Source organism: Protomyctophum parallelum (assembly GCF_964188405.1).
Source record: "Protomyctophum parallelum genome assembly, chromosome: 14".
Classification (NCBI taxonomy): Eukaryota; Metazoa; Chordata; class Actinopteri; order Myctophiformes; family Myctophidae; genus Protomyctophum; species Protomyctophum parallelum.
The window spans coordinates 10971163-10987321 of record NC_139709.1 but is presented as its reverse complement, the minus strand read 5'-3'; the positions used below and the strand labels follow the sequence as shown (position 1 = coordinate 10987321).

Sequence of the window (16159 nt, the reverse complement as noted above, 5' to 3'; positions counted from 1 at the left end):
AAGACTCGGATGGACTGGTGACTCATGGTGACCACTCAGATGGACTGGTGACTCATGGAGGAAGACTCGGATGGACTGGTGACTCATGGTGACCACTCAGATGGACTGGTGTCTCATGGAGGACCACTAGATGGACTGGTGACTCATGGTGACCACTCAGATGGACTGGTGACTCATGGTGACCACTCAGATGGACTGGTGACTCATGGAGGAAGACTCGGATGGACTGGTGACTCATGGAGGAAGACTCGGATGGACTGGTGACTCATGGAGGAAGACTCGGATGGTCAACCCAAACCACAACAGACATGCTGGCCGTGTTGGTCCAGCCAATCATTCAATGAAATCACCAACTCAATTATTTGAAGTCCAACATGTGACTTAATTTATTCATCTACTGAAAATCATTTTTCGCTTTTCGTTTTTGACAATTACCAACAACAAATTTAGATAATTTTGCAAGGGAACTGTATGTCGTATGGATGGCAAGGTGTAGAATTCAACCACAAATGTCCATTTTCAAAACATAGGCATTTTATGATTTTAAGATTTTCTGATAAGCCACTCAAAACAAAAACTTGTCTAAAAGAAATAGAAAACAGAAAATCATATGTTGCCAATCAATAGCCTACTAATTGCGTTGCGCAGAATAATTACCATTCCAAGATTTCACACTGAGGCAGTGGCATTATGATTAGCCAACAATTAGTGGAAAAAAGAAGAAAAAGAAAATAGAAAAAATAGAATGCACATATTTTTTAACTACTGTATATTTCAATCATTTTACCACACAGCGAGAAAATGGTGTACGTGTACTTGTCATGTCGCTTTGTACCTTTTTTGTTCTTTTAATTCTTTATCGTCAGACATATCCTGGACACATTTCTGTGTCCAGAACTGCATATCATCATGACATCAAAGCACCAAATATGTGATTACAAGCCCCCTGTAACACTAAAATAAGCATATTAACATATGAAAAAGGTGCCAATTGAACATATAATTTGTGCAATATCTTTTAAATACACCATTTACAAACAGTACCTGAACTATGAGCTACTGTACGGGCTCCGGCTCGCGGTACAAAACAACCTTACAGCTAAGTGGGAGTGACAAAAATGATTTGTTTTTCGGTGAGTGTGTGAAGCATTTGGAGACGGATATAACGCATTATTATCAACCAATTCACTTGCCTATTGAGAAGAGACACATTATAGCTTTCCGAGGACGTCACAAAGTTATATATTTCATAATTTGATATAACAATTTGCTCAGTTTTCACCACGCGCATACTCTGGAGGACATTCAGTACGGGTCAATTTCCAACATTATTATAGCTGCGATGCGATGGGAACCGGGTCTGCTTTCAACCAACCAGAGCACTGGATTGATTGATGTCACCCCTGCTGCTCACATTATACGTTTATAATAATTTATCCAATCACTTAAGCCCCGTTTCATATTGTACAATGACGCCGCTCGCCTCGCGGCAAAAACAGCTCATCTGTACATTTTAGCACTTTTCTTTTTTTCTTTTACAATTTCCATCTGACATTCCCAAAATATGGATGCTACGTTGAAAGTGAACGAATGCGAACGGTCACCAACAATGATAATTGAGATGGGGGGGGGGGGGGGGGGGGGTGAAAGGTGCCGTTATCAGGTAATCATTGTTTCACAGGGAAGGTGACATTTGGTTCACATGCAAAGCTATAGTATAGGGGGTCCAGACCAGTACTGCCACAGCCAGGAGGTTGTCTGTACTGGGAGTGCACTTGCAGTTGGAAAGACAGACTAGAGCATTAGCCATCATGCCAGTCATGCTAGCCGAGCTATGGTGGTTGTTGACCGTTCATGAATTCCTACAGGGGAGTCAGTGTGCGGAATTGAAAAGCATAATGGTTTTAACCTCAGTGAAAATAACAGCAACAACCAGTGGTCACAGACGACGAGAAAGTAAAATATATATTGCATAGTACGAGAAACTTAGCTTGGTCTCAATTCAGACGTTGATCCTTTCCTTGAATACCTATGGAAGAGCCACTCTGCTGACATGGAGGCACCGTGTGCCTACACGCATGGGAGAGAGCAATGTCTGCTATTTCATAGTGTACATATATATTATTAACCCATTCTGACCTGAGATCAGATTCATACCAGGTTTCCGCCGGACACGCACTGGTCCTGATGAACCCATTCTGACCTGAGATCAGATTCTAAAAATGTCAGTCGCTCTTCGATTTTTTTCAAAAATAGCAGACCTACAAGCTCGTATCACGCCACTCGGTGGCGCGATATGAGCTTGTAGATCTGCTATTTTTCAATAGCTAAAGCATAACATGATGCCGACACCAAAATGGGTGCCCGGTCAGAATGGGTTAAGAGGCATAAATTCACATTACTCTTCGATAAAAACCACCACAAACTCATGATATCATATCATGGTGGAAGGTATCCATAGCACTGCATTATATTTATGATAGTGAGCGTGTATTAATTAATAATACACACTCCCAGGCGCTGAAGTCACAGTAATGACTGTAATCGGAATGTACCACAATTGAAGGTTTTAAATATTAGGTTTACGATAGTGTTGGTTGGTAGGTTGTCTATGACTCGTTTTGTTATCAGTGTTAGGACGGACTAATGCTTGCTTTGTGGGTATCCACTATCCAAACACAAAATACAGCCAATAAATCACCAAAAAATGGACTCATTCTTAATTTATCACACCTGTAAAATATCCCATCGCTTCACAAACTAAGGCTTGCGTTTACACTTCACAAATAAGCGTAAGATGCCAAATAAAAGTGGCATGACACTCTCGCGAGTTCTGTGGCACGGCTAATAATAAGAAAGGCAATCACGTCCAGTACTGGCAGGAGTTGGTTTGGATTGTGCTTAATGTAATGAAGAGAAAGAAAAAGGAAAAAGGGTAATTGATAATGTATGTAGTTGATTGCGTCCGTCCTCCCGTGTTACTGTAGGCGCACTGTAAACTTCTCACGTGTGATTCCTGTGTCAAACTGGGCCCCTTATTTCCAGACGTGGTCCACATGCACCCTGCAGTAAGATTCCCACTCCCGCCGGGATGACCTCTCCACCTCTCCCTCTCTCTCTCTCTCTCTCTCTCTCTCCCCTTCTCTTTGGCAGTAGTGGTTTCTAGGAATTGAGTACAATGCAGCTGTGCAATACCATTTTTGTTGTTTGTCCTTTTGTTGTTGGCTCTGCTCTGAGTTAGCTGATGCTGAGCTGGGCGAATCCCAAGAGTTTGACGTCATCTGGAATCTCAGACTCGTCCAAGCCTGATGCCTAGTAGGAGAGAGGAACGGACTTCAGTAGTACAAAAGCACCATCACATTCTGTCTGACAAAATAATTAATAAGAATAAGTACTAAAAGGTCAGTGCCGTCGCTACCTATACGCGCAATACGCACTGCGAGTAGGGCAACACGCCGAGGGGGAACAACAAAATGTGCCAAACCGACCTTAAAAAAAAACAGTGGCTCCAGCGCGTAATAACGAGTGGCCGTGTGTGCGTCATCACAAACGGTGAAAATAGCCGATCTGCGCGGAAGTCTCTGCACCGCCGGAGCACGAAAGGAGCCACCGACAACAGAGGCTAATGTTAACCCATTTTGGGCGGGAACCCCTTTTGGTGTTTTAAACATAGTTATAATTTAGCTATTGAAAAATAGCAGATCTACAAGCTCATAGCGTGCCAACGAGTGGCGCGCTACGAGGGTTGGTAGGTACCCTCACAAAAAACATGCAGTAATCCTGGTCTCTAAAAGCCTGATCGGAATAACGTGTTCCTTCCACACGCTACGTCCAGCCAGGGGAATCCCCCCCCCCCTGTCAGGTGAAAAGAAGCAGCTTGGACTCCTCATGAATAGAAGGAAGCATGAGGTCAGTCCGCTGCCCCCCCAGGTTGGCAGAGGAAGTGTAGCGCCCAGGATTACATTAGATCATTGACACTGGGTGAAAACATGAGTTGCAAAATTGTGGGATAAAGATTTTAGGAAAGAAAAGAGAAAAAAAAAGAAATAGCACAAAAAAAGAAACCAATCTATAACCTCACAACAAATTACGTTAATGTACTGACCAGTTTGAAGGTCACATTTCTGTTGTTCAGAGGATCATCAACAATCTTTTGCAAATTGGCAGCAACTGAAAGAAGAGAGGCAGGAAGAGATTACAATATCTTAATACTAAAAACATTGACTCTAAACATTAAAGTACATCATGCTGGTTGTTCATTTTGCCCAGTACATAATGCAGTTAGTTGACAAGATCTTACAACTCAAATCAATAACCTTTTATTACATATACTTGCGGGGGGAAAAAGCCAATAAACCTTTTAATTCTAGTCTTGTGTAAAATAAATCATAACAATAATCAAATGAGATCTAAAACCATTTACCATTATAACTCCTCAAAAACCTTTCTGAAACTTAACTTCGGTCGATTATTTCTCCCCTTCAATAATACCAATTGATATTGTATTTCATACGACGAGGTATAACTTGTAAGAATCGTGCAATCGTGGAATGAGCAACACCCCTGTGTTATTTAAAGAGGAAAAGTCAGTCTGAATGAGGATGCTGGTGATTTGACATAATTATTCTCCAGGGCTGCTGGTGTTTGATCTGATGAATACAGAGCATTTACTTACCAACGACTAAGTCCTTCCCATCGACCAGACCGGCCGAGACCAACTCCTGAGACACCCCGTCGGCTGAGTCTGAGAGCAAAGACAGAGAAAGATGGAGGGATAGACAGGACAGAGAAAGACAGAAAAGGGTAACATGAATAAAAACCATTAGTGGATGATGTGGACAGAGGAAGACAGGAAAGGGAACATGAGTGTTAAGTCCTGCACTTACATTATAATGTTATTAAACATTACCTCTGCCAGACATGAACTCAAATCGGATGTCATTGAGTTCCTTCTTCAGGTTCCTTAACCTCAGAACCAGGCTGATGGGGACATTGGTGCCCGGTGCTGCTGGGTCCTGTAGCAAGGCACAAAGATGGTGTTTGGAATGCAGCGTTCACAGTTGAAAGACACATACAGTACATACATACAGTACGTAATATTTGAACAAGAGAAGGGAAAGCCATTGGTTGATGCCTCAAATTCAACTCAAGAGTGAGAAAACTGTGTACAAGTATGGATTGGATTTTTGTAGTAGTCGTCTAGACATTGTTGCAACGATGACTCACATGACATACATAATTTATTGTTGCTTTAATAAAACATGAGTGCAGTCATGGACCTGAAAACCAAAAATGTGCTTCTTGCAGGGAGGCAGGCACAGGGTCAATGAACTGGAGACGGAACTCAGACAGAAGAGCAAGCTGGCCAAACTACTACCAGTTGACCCACTTCTCCACACCAACGTAAGGTAGGTGCCCAACTAATTGTCCAATGAATACTATGAATACTTGCCAAACAGCTACCAGTTACCAACACAAAGGGTGAGCCAGAAAACATCAGCCAGGAGAATGAGACTAGCAGGACACTGCCAAAGACACCAAGAGCTGCCAGCCAGCAAACTAGTGCTGTGGGAACCAACACACGGGCACCGGTCACAAGGACATCCCATACTAACATAAGTGGATGTATGGACAACCGGGATGACTGGAAGCAACGATGGAGGGCTCGGCGCGCGTGCGTGCGTGCGTGCGCACACACACACACACACACACACACACACACAAACAAGTATAGTTGCACCGCTCGCAGTTTGCACAGGTGCGATTTATTTTTTAACTTCCTGATTGTGACTCATCTATTGACAGTCAAAAGACCCAACATAATGTGCATTAGCCGTACCTGTCCGTGTGAGGGACTCGCTGCCTGAGCAGAGCCAGCCTCTCCACCAGCATTCTCACTGCCCTCCTGGGCTGGAACAGAAAGACCTGTGGTGCCAGCTGTGGGCGGGAAGAGCTAAAAAGGGTGCGAAATCACGCACACACACACAAATTGAGTTGGTTTGTTTTCATGTGTCACGTAAATTAAATGAAGAAATTAAACAAAGATTAGGGAACATCAGATTGTCATGCAGATCTTTTGATTCAAGGCATTATGGGTAAATCAAGTTTGTCAGGTCATGTCCACTACATATTTGGCTCACCTCCATATTCTGTGATCCGTCCTTCACCCTGGGTGACTGCAGGATGGACATGACAGATTGGCAGGATTAAAGACATGCAATTCTCCTTCAATCCACCCCAACTATGGGATGGTCTGTATTGTAGGATTGTCTGAGTTTAACCACTTAAACCCTATGTTGACTGGGGTTGACTGTGTACTTGGTCTGCTCGTTCACCGTAGCAGATCTACAAGCTCATAACCACCAGAACAGGGATGTTAGGGTTCAAGTGGTTAAACCCATAATAGCCAGGATAAAATGAAATCACAGTAAAGATAACCAAAGAATAAAAAACCCATCCCAGAACATCCAGACATGAATTAAAGGAATTAAGCATGAGGATACAACAACATAATACATATTTTAGAACAGTCATGCGATTGGAAGCGATCATAGAAAGAGCTCCAAGAACCATGCAGCGTTTATACTAGAGCCAGACCGACATATCAGTCTGGCCAACGTATAGGCCATTATTTATCAGCCTCTGGTCGAGTCTAGTTTATACTCTTCAAATTCTACTTTCTAAAACCAGGGACTCCAAGTTTTACTTTCATCTCTGTGTTTCAAAACAGAGTTATTCACATTGTGAACAATAGGGCTGGGGGGGGGGGGGGGGGGCTGACATGCGCAGAGATTAAAATAGAGTGCATTTTGCATCCCAAAGAGCAGTTTATAGTTAAGGGACACAATAAAACAACAGCCTCACAGGATGCACTACTGTACTCAGCATGTACAGTAATGTCGTTGTAGTGGGGCTCATAAAATGTCCCTGGGACTCATCTAAAAGACCATCCTGCATCCCGGGACTCATTACATTGAAAACCTATTCACATCACTGCATGCGAGAGAAAAGTGGCGTCCGGCCTCCTCACCCGCAGAGCGGCCACCGCCGCCTTCCCCTCCTCACTCTCCTCGTCCAGCTCGTCGTCGCTCCACTCCCACTCCCCGTCCTCCGTCTTGTGGAGGCGCCCGCTGGAGCCGGGCACACGACGCACCTGGAGGACAACGGATAAGACATGATTAATAACCCATTTCGACCAGAGAAAAGATTCTACAAAATGTCTTCTGGATCCTGACAGTTTTCTGAAAAACCTCAATCAAACATTTTCATGTCAAGGAAACCCAAGAATTATCTGTAATTGGCCGCCGACCCCCATCTGAAAATATGTTGTTCCAGGGAACCCCACCCCCAGAAGCAAAGATTTGAGTTAAAAGCGTTCGCTCTGAAAGAATATAAATTCAAAGATTTGCGCCACATTTTCACGATTTTTCAAAAATAGCAGACCTACAAGCTTGAGATCTGCTATTTTTCAATAGCTAAAGCATAACATAATGCTAACACCAAAAGGGGTTCCCGCCCAAAATGGGTCAATGGGTAAATTAAAACATATATTTGTGTGCGTCAGTGGGGGGGGGGGGGGGGGGGGGGGGGACACAAACCTTTTTGGCCCGATCCGACATCGTGGGGCCCCTGTGAAGAAGCGTCTCTTTCAAGTAGTCGTTGGTCTGTCGCAGAAAAGACAGAAGTACACCTTAAAAGTATTCCTCCGAAGATGCGTTTGAAATTTAAATGAACGTTCAAATTATTTATGGATATATTTGATCCATTTATTTTATCGGCATGTGGCTTACCTTGGCTTTTTGGAAGAATTTGTGTTTTAACAATTCAGCAGCAGTAGGCCTGTGAAAACAACAACATGCAGAACTCTTTGTACAGGTCAGGCAATAAGGAATTAGGCATCGGGAGACACAAATACATGATTGTTTTTTTATATACAATGGAGACTCAAAGAAGAGACCATGCCGAACAAGGACATGCAAACACTGGCAAACCCTTAGCCATGGTTCACATGACGCTCGCACTTCACGAGCGTGATAATCATGACATGTTTCAGGGCTAGCAAACCCTGTCACCTGCGTTGAGTCACTGACCTTTTCTCGGGATCTTTTTGTAAACACAGGGAGATCATCTTCCTAAAGGACTTGCCATATTTCTTCACCATGTCCTTGTCTGTGATGCCGGTCTCCAGCATTGGCGGATCATTCTGCAGGGTCAGCATCAGCACCTGCCAACATGCATAAATCACCTGCATTACTCCACATGGTAGGAGTATTTACCCACTCTTCTACCAATATGAACTAATTACATTAGACCAACGCTATAAATCAAATCCAACTTTATTTATAAGGCACATTTAAAAAGGACTGTCATCGACCAAAGTGCTGTAGTAAAAAAAACAGCATCAATCAATACATCAATATCAAGCGGGTACATTTGACACTAAGATAAGGTGATCAAATCCTATGTAGATAGTAATTTACTTTTGAATAAGATTGAGCTCTCTCGACTCTGTATTCATGTGTTCACACAAAAAGGAATTTGCACATAGGACACGCTTTGTGTCCCATGTGTGATGCGTAGTGTGATGCGTAATATATATATATTCGTAGCAATGTTTTCACAGAACGAAGTGGAGTGGAGCAGCAGCAGTGAGGGTGATCCCCTGATCCCATCATTATTTTTTTAAAGGTTTAATGAACAGTGGGTCCCTGCTTCACTAGAAGTCGATTAGATGCGATGTTTTTCTATCTCCCCTCTCTGTTTCACTCACTCTGCATTCTTCCACTTCTTTGTGTGTGTGTGTGTGTTGCGTGCGCTGCTGCCTATTTTCACACCCACTCGGGATTTTCATAAAGTACTTCATGAAGCTCTTCAACGAGATGATGAACTTCTCAGCGCAGATCATGTTGGTCTGGAAGGACACAGCACTGCTCAAAGGATGAAAGACCATGTCTAGCTACAGTATGTGAACGGGTCAAGACAGCTGTGAAAAACTGATAAAAATCGACCCCGGTTCAAAAACTCGGATGCAATATTTGGCGGCAGTGTGCAAACGTGATTGACATTACATGAGGTTGATTATTCTTTTTCCGTGCTCCTGACATTCACGTCCTGAAAAATGTGTGCAAACACACTTATGCCCATTTCTTATGCCCAAAACATAAACCTGCTTTTTTGTGAAAGTCGTGTGATGTATTGGATGCCTCTGTGTACCGTCTTGAGCTAAAGAATGCAGAGTCTGTCGACGGTTTTAAGAACTTGTTAAAAACGTATTTATTTCGTCAGCACTTTATTTTATGATGTATTTTTACTTGAAGTATTTGCATCTCAATGTTTTACCTTCTATTGTTTGTTTCATGCCCTTGTTTAACATGATTGTTTTACCTTGTTGTACAGCACTTTGTAACATTGTTTCGAAAGGTGCTCTATAAATAAAATGTACTTACTTAGATGTGTTCTGATAGTATTAGTCGACAAAATCAACACTGGTGTAAATGCGCTACTATTGGGCAGTACTGGGAAGTATTGTATTGTATTGGGAAGTCATGTACCTTCATGGGTGGGTACTTGTGATACGGTGCAGCTCCGGTGGCCAGTTCAATGGCTGTTATACCGAAGCTCCAGATGTCAGCTTTGAAGTCGTAACCTCGTACCTGCAGATGGAGTAGGTTGGAGGTCATGTTGTAGCGAGGAGACATTTGAGAATTAGTCCAGTAAATAAAGTAAAAGAATTCCTCTCAGGTTGGATTATTTTGTTTCTCACCTGATTCTGACAGGACATTAGGTCTACTAGCCAGGATAAAAACATCTACCATAATCTGCTCACTGATAATACTGCTAATTTGCCTTAATCCAAGATGGCCCTATTGTAAAAGCAATATTTTCTAAATTTCTAAGTAGCATGTGACGTGTCAAACTAGGGGGTTTTCATGACTCTGAATCCAGCCGCCAGGCTGCTAAATGACTCTGGTTTCCCTCCCACCCCTGCCCCCTAGGGAGTGTCACCGGACATGTTTTGCACTATTCCATAAACTCTGCACTTTATATTTATACTTCCTGCACGGTGTTGTATTTGTGTTGTTGTTGTTTTCTCGTTATATGTGAAAAAAGGAATAAGAAATGCACACATGTCAAATGTCAAAGCAAATTCCTATGTGTTTTACACAATGGCAAATAAAGGTATCTGAATCTGAATCCATTCCAAGCATTAAAAACACTCCTTGGACTAAATTTGGCCATAGCCACTTACCCAAATGTCCCCAAAATGTTCTGACCTCATCACATTTGTGATGACAGCTATGGCCGTTTTTATGGAGTGTTTTTTGTGCAAAGCCAATGCTTGGAATGGATTCAGAATCATGAAAACCCTTTAGTTTGACACGTCACATGCTACTTAAAGCATAATGAAATTTAGAAAATATTGCCTTTATAATAGGTTATCAATAGGGCCATCTTGGATTAAGGCAAATTTAGGTTATTAGCAGTGAGCAGATTAGGGTAGATTTTCTATCCTGGCTAGTAGACCTAAACCTCAGAATCAGATGAGAAACAAAATAATCCAATTTTGTCCAATCTTTGCCATTTAATTATTGGACTAAATGGGAGCAAAAGGCATGCGAGAAACCAGTCTACAGACCTGCTCCATGACCTCCGGGGCCATCCAGCAAGGTGTACCAACAAATGTCTTCCGCACTTTGTTTCTGGTCATGTCTCCTCCAGCTGCTAAGAAGGCACTCACACCAAAGTCTGGGCACGGTGTGTTGTCAGGGAGAGAAAGCGTGTGTGAATGAGGACACATTGAATCACAAAGTGAATCACATTTTGAGATGACGATAAACAGAAAATAATAATAGCACTGTACCAGCGATTTGCACTGAGCCATCGTCACCAAGAAGAATATTTCCAGCCTTCAGATCCCTGTATATGAAGAGGTACATCAATGACCGAGTCTAGATTTTTACTTTAGTGTGTCTGAGTCTTCCTCAAGGACACATGGCTGTGAATGAAGTGAACGCACGAAGCCATTGGATCAAAACCTGCGACTTTTGCTTTACATGTCCGAATGTTATTCGTAAAAATGCCCAGCAACTTTGCGATGCTCTCTCAGGAATACAAGTCTCGAGTTGAAAAAGATTTGCAACTCCTGATCTACCGGATCTTAACCCACCCCTGCTGTGTTTACATACATTTGGCCAAATCTGCACTAAGGAATTAAGTGGATTATCTCCTGATCTGATCTGTTCTGCAAATATCCTTTATAATCCCAAACGCCAAGCCCAGCCCTTTTCAGTTGCTTGTTAACATGCAAACAAGTAAGCAAATCAGCAGCTAAGCTACCACTACAATTGTGCAAAGGCAATGACCACACACATCATCAAATGGCATTGATGCACGCAGTAATGTATCAGAATACAAATTTGACTCTTCAACTGGGTTTATCTACTTGGGAGAAATTATAATATAATTCTCACAATGCTGCAGTTGAAAAACATTGCAAATTAATTGCCGTTAGCCTTCAGCAGAACAGTGCTTTTCAAACAGAGCCATTACAGTATGACGGCATAGTAAGTAGCCTTGCCGAGCCATGAGGCCCACAGGGCAGGAGCCTATCTCCTGTTTCTGTAGTGTGAGGCAGCTTGATGTACAAGTACTCCCCCTGGACATGACGCTAGTATGTCGCAGGAATTTACCCCCAATCCAACCCTTGATGCTGAGTGTCAAGCAGGGAGGCATTGGGTCCCATTTTTATAGTCTTTGGTATGACCTGGCCGGGGATCGAACCACGACCTCCCAGTCTCAGGGCGGACACTCTAACCACAAGGCCACTGAGCTGGTATGACGGCATGGAACCATTAAATCAATTACACTTGACAGCTGCACTCACAGGCCTTTATTCACTACCCTGCGTCTCAGTGGAGGTTCACTGTGTTCCTGGGAAGGATGGTTATGTAAAACAAACCTCCTAAATAATGCATTTCCAGTGGTTTAAATATTGAAGAACCTTGGTCGACGTGAAAGCCAGAGGACTAGTACACACAATAGAACAGAAATGAAAGACTCAGTCAGTACTAATCCAGTTGAGAAATTTGTTAGCAATGATTGTGTCTTACAGGAAAAGATATATACATGCATCCAGGTAGGGAGACCTTGCAGTTGTGTGCCTCACCTGTGAATCTGCCCATTTTTATGCAGGTATTCCAGTGCCTCCAATACTTCTCTGAGGATGGTGGCGATGCAGCCCTCGTCCAACACGCCGTTCTTGTGTTCGCCACGCGAGATGGTATGCTTGATGATGTCCAACACAGAGCCTGAGATACAGGGTGGGGAAGATTTATTTCATCTGGCTGAGTGCACCGCGATTTCTTTAATAGCAGGGCCGATGAGAGAGAGAGAGAGAGTGATTTATTTGATACATGAACGGATTCTCAATGTCACTAAATGCTCACGCCCGGGCCAATTCGTTCAAAAAGGGAGGGGATTTTATTTATTTTAAAAGCAGCTCTACAAGCTCACAGCGCATCGTGATGATGATGCAACACCTTGCGATCTTGTAGATCGGCTATTTCTGCTGTGTGACACCATCATACAGCAAGAGTATAAATCAGGCTTACTTTTGGTTAAACACATTTTGAACATGACGTACAACTGTGTAAACAAAGGAAGTTCAGAACAAAGGGGCAAAATTTAAGACTTTATTTAAGATCGTCAACATTTAGGCCAGAATTATGGTATTTTTCAACTCATCATCTCCCACATCTAATCATGTACTGTGCATGATAGAACTCAAACGCACACACAAGAGTGCTATCACAGGATAGCACTCTCATTTTATGGACACAATTAATGGTGCGACATTTCCTCTCTGGGTAGATGCAGTACTGCATACCAGAAAGTAGCAGGGTAACAAATTAAAAGTACGACACTGGGATAAAGTGTACATATTCATAAAACTCTGTCAGACCACGAACGAGGTAAAGTGTGTATTGTGAGAAGTTCATACACTCTGTCCAAGTGTTCAGAGATATGAAAAATGGTAGATATGCCTGCAGAAAGTCAAGTTCAAGATAAGAGTTAGCAGAGGGCAAGTCACGTAAACAAAGAAAAGAAAAAGGTTTCTCTGACAGTACAAGAATACTCACCACCACTGAGTAGTCTCATCACCAACCACAGTTCATCCTTCACCACAAAGGAGGTGTAATAGGATACAATGTTTCGATGGTGACACTGGCTCATAGCTTGGATCTCTTTCTGCAGGTACAATAACAATCCAGAGGAACAAATAAAATATACAAAATTGAGACGCATAGTAGCACTGCTGCACAATTAATCGATTAGAATCTAGAATCAGACACCCATGCGATCTCATTTCTAAATTTGAGCAAGAATCGTGCACACTAGTTGGGTGTCCGATTCATTCAGTTACTCCTCTCTCTTGCTACAAGAGAGGTTTAAGTCAAGCACTTTAATGATGTCTGTTTAAACTTTAAAGCCACAGTAGTTGGCTCCAGGCACCAACTACTCAATTCTTGTGGCGGAAAATAATTGTGCAGCACTAACATATTATAGACTAACTGTTTGACTGAAATAATCTCTAAATATAGTCAATGTCAACTCTAGTCTATAATCTCAGTTCACTATAGCCTGAAGAAGACAATTCTTCCTTTGTTGCTTTAGACTGCTTAACCTACTTCAGCAGTGAGCAGGGAATCAAGCCCTGGATACCCAAGGAGTGACTAAGGTAATGTCGCCACAAGGCTACTAGGCCAAGACACCCTTAATTAAGATCATGGGGCTGCTGGGAGAATCAACTATCCAGGCTAGGGATATGTTACTGTATATTAAACTAAACTAAACAGAAAATGTGTTGTACAGACTACAGACTATGGACTGAACTTGCTACTTTTTTCTGCCATCTGTCATTTTTACCAGAAGCTCATCCATGCTGGTCTGACATTTTTCCAGGTTGATACGCTTGATGGCCACCTTCTCCTTTCGGGGCTCACAGTAGGCTGCCTGGACCACAGCTGTGGCACCACTCCCTGGGAGGAGAGTGGAGGGAGGACATGGCACAACATTAGAAGGACAAACATAGGGCCAGTTCAAGGGGGAGCCTTTAATTGATGGAACAAGTCAGTAATGCTACCCAGTCTCACCAAAACACGGTGAAATAGCACGGAATTGCAATTCCGTACATACACGCCTAGAAACCCCAACAATCCATACATAATCTACATATGACACTGAAATCCTCCCCATGGAGGAGGGCGCCGTCTCTACCGAACTTGACGCACACCACTGAGCGCGATAAAGCGCAGCAAGTTGCCGTGTCGAGCGTTGCGATATGGACAGAATAGTAAATAATGTCAAACCCGAACTCACCCAGCCCGACCCAGCCACGGTGAAATAGCACTACCATACTAGTGAAAGCCACGCCTGATCACGGTCAAAACAGTAGTCGTGAAATATGTACGGATTTGGGGGGTTTCTAGGAGTGCATGTACTGACTTCCGTGCTATTTTGCCGTATTCCTCCGAGATGGGGTTGCAGTATGACTATGAATGCTCCTGAATCTGTGATGATCCAGTGGATGTGATCAGGTGTCATAAGCTTTGTTCAGAGTCAGACAGCACTGTCTGCAGGCAAGTCCAAAATTATGTTTCTCAAATACTTTACTTTAGGACTGAGTCCACACTGTTATTTGCAAGTGATCAGATCATCAGACTGGATGTGTGTGTACCTACCGGTATTTCAGACATCGTGCATTTGGTTGCTGTGGTAACGACGAACAACATAGGCAACTAAGGCAAGAGTAATGTTGAACTTATACTCTGTTAACACGTTGTGATCTTGCAGACAATTGGCCATTTTCTGTGAGTGCACTGTCATAATATGACAGTGCACTCACAGAAAATGGCCAATTTGTAATAGTTCATCATATTATGATGAACTATTACAAATCAGGCTTCAGGCTTCAAGTGTCATGATCCTCAGATGTGGATTTCCAACCACTTGGAAATGTGGTTCAAACTAACCTCATTAATAAAATAAATACATAATGTGATTCCAATCTGAATAGGCCAGCTCAGTTTTGAGTCTCAACATACTGTAAACCATGTTCCCTGATCGCTCTTGAAAGTCGCCATGGTCATACACACCATGAGTGTGTGAGTCACTCACTGACAATGTACACAAAATACAATAGAAATGACTGCAAGTGCACAGCCAACAGGCATTTCCACGTCGACCTAACCCGTTCTATAGGCGTCACGTTAATAAATAACTCACAACAAGTAATCGAGACGAAACTAAAACGTTTGAGTCAATAATAACTGCCACAACAATCAATCAATCTAAACGACGTCCAGCAAATGAACACCACCCACACCCATGTCAACATACATTTCACCCTTCAGCCCTGTCTGTGAGCTAACTTGCGTTAGCACTGTGCTAGCTAAATAGCAGTCCAGATAGATTTGCAAAGCTAATAGCTCATTCTAAAGAGGGACTTTCCCCCGGCTCGCCATGACCGAAGAGCGCTAGACTGCGTGCAGGCAGCACTAGAACGCTTTCTGCATGGTGTGACCCATGAACTACAACCGGCCTGCTCTGAGCTGATAGCTACTAGCAGACATACGGCTAGCAGCCAGCTATCAGCCGCTAGCTGCCTGATAATGATATGCTGGTGGTGGGTAGCTAGCCATGTAGCTACCAACAGTGCTAACGTTAGCTTATAGCTTCCTCACCTATCACCTCATGGAGAATATAATCATCCTTGTCGATTGACCAGGGCTGGGCGTTCTGGTCCTCTGCCATCCTGTTTAGCTGCTCGTGCGGCGCCGTTAAAACAGCGTTGCTGCTTTAAACTCCCAGGGATATGTTGTTGTTGTCTTGAAGGAGAAGGAGAGGAGAGGAGAGAGAGCGCTGCCGTTGTGGTTGATCACTCCATTCAGCTACTACGGAGGAGGAGGAGGAGGATGATGATGCTGGGCTGGATGGTTCCTCTACTGCTGCCTGACAGTTCCTGGCTGGCTGCTGATGTCAACACAGCCGCGACGCGACATGCGCCCCGTGCGCGCATTACGTAAACGTACGGGGTTTTTATTTATTTATTATCTTCTTCTTCCCTTTTTCTGTTTGTATGAACCAAAAAAGCCGCCAT

General features: G+C 43.1%; 1 protein-coding gene across 1 annotated transcript; it reads right to left on the bottom strand.

The window, feature by feature from the left end:
* Positions 1-358: 358 nt before the first annotated feature.
* On the bottom strand, positions 359-16063 carry LOC310871399 (serine/threonine-protein kinase OSR1-like). Its single transcript, XM_083782890.1, has 18 exons — positions 15744-16063; positions 13927-14039; positions 13140-13248; positions 12167-12308; positions 10862-10917; positions 10637-10746; positions 9552-9653; positions 8091-8224; positions 7791-7839; positions 7599-7664; positions 7031-7153; positions 6141-6176; positions 5840-5953; positions 4910-5015; positions 4676-4744; positions 4106-4170; positions 3196-3312; positions 359-2070 (listed from the first exon to the last, which is right to left on the bottom strand). Exons 1-17 carry the CDS (start codon positions 15811-15813, stop codon positions 3238-3240), a joined length of 1539 nt encoding a protein of 512 aa, XP_083639016.1. The 5' UTR covers positions 15814-16063; the 3' UTR covers positions 359-2070; positions 3196-3237.
* Between the last annotated feature and the right edge of the window lie 96 nt (positions 16064-16159).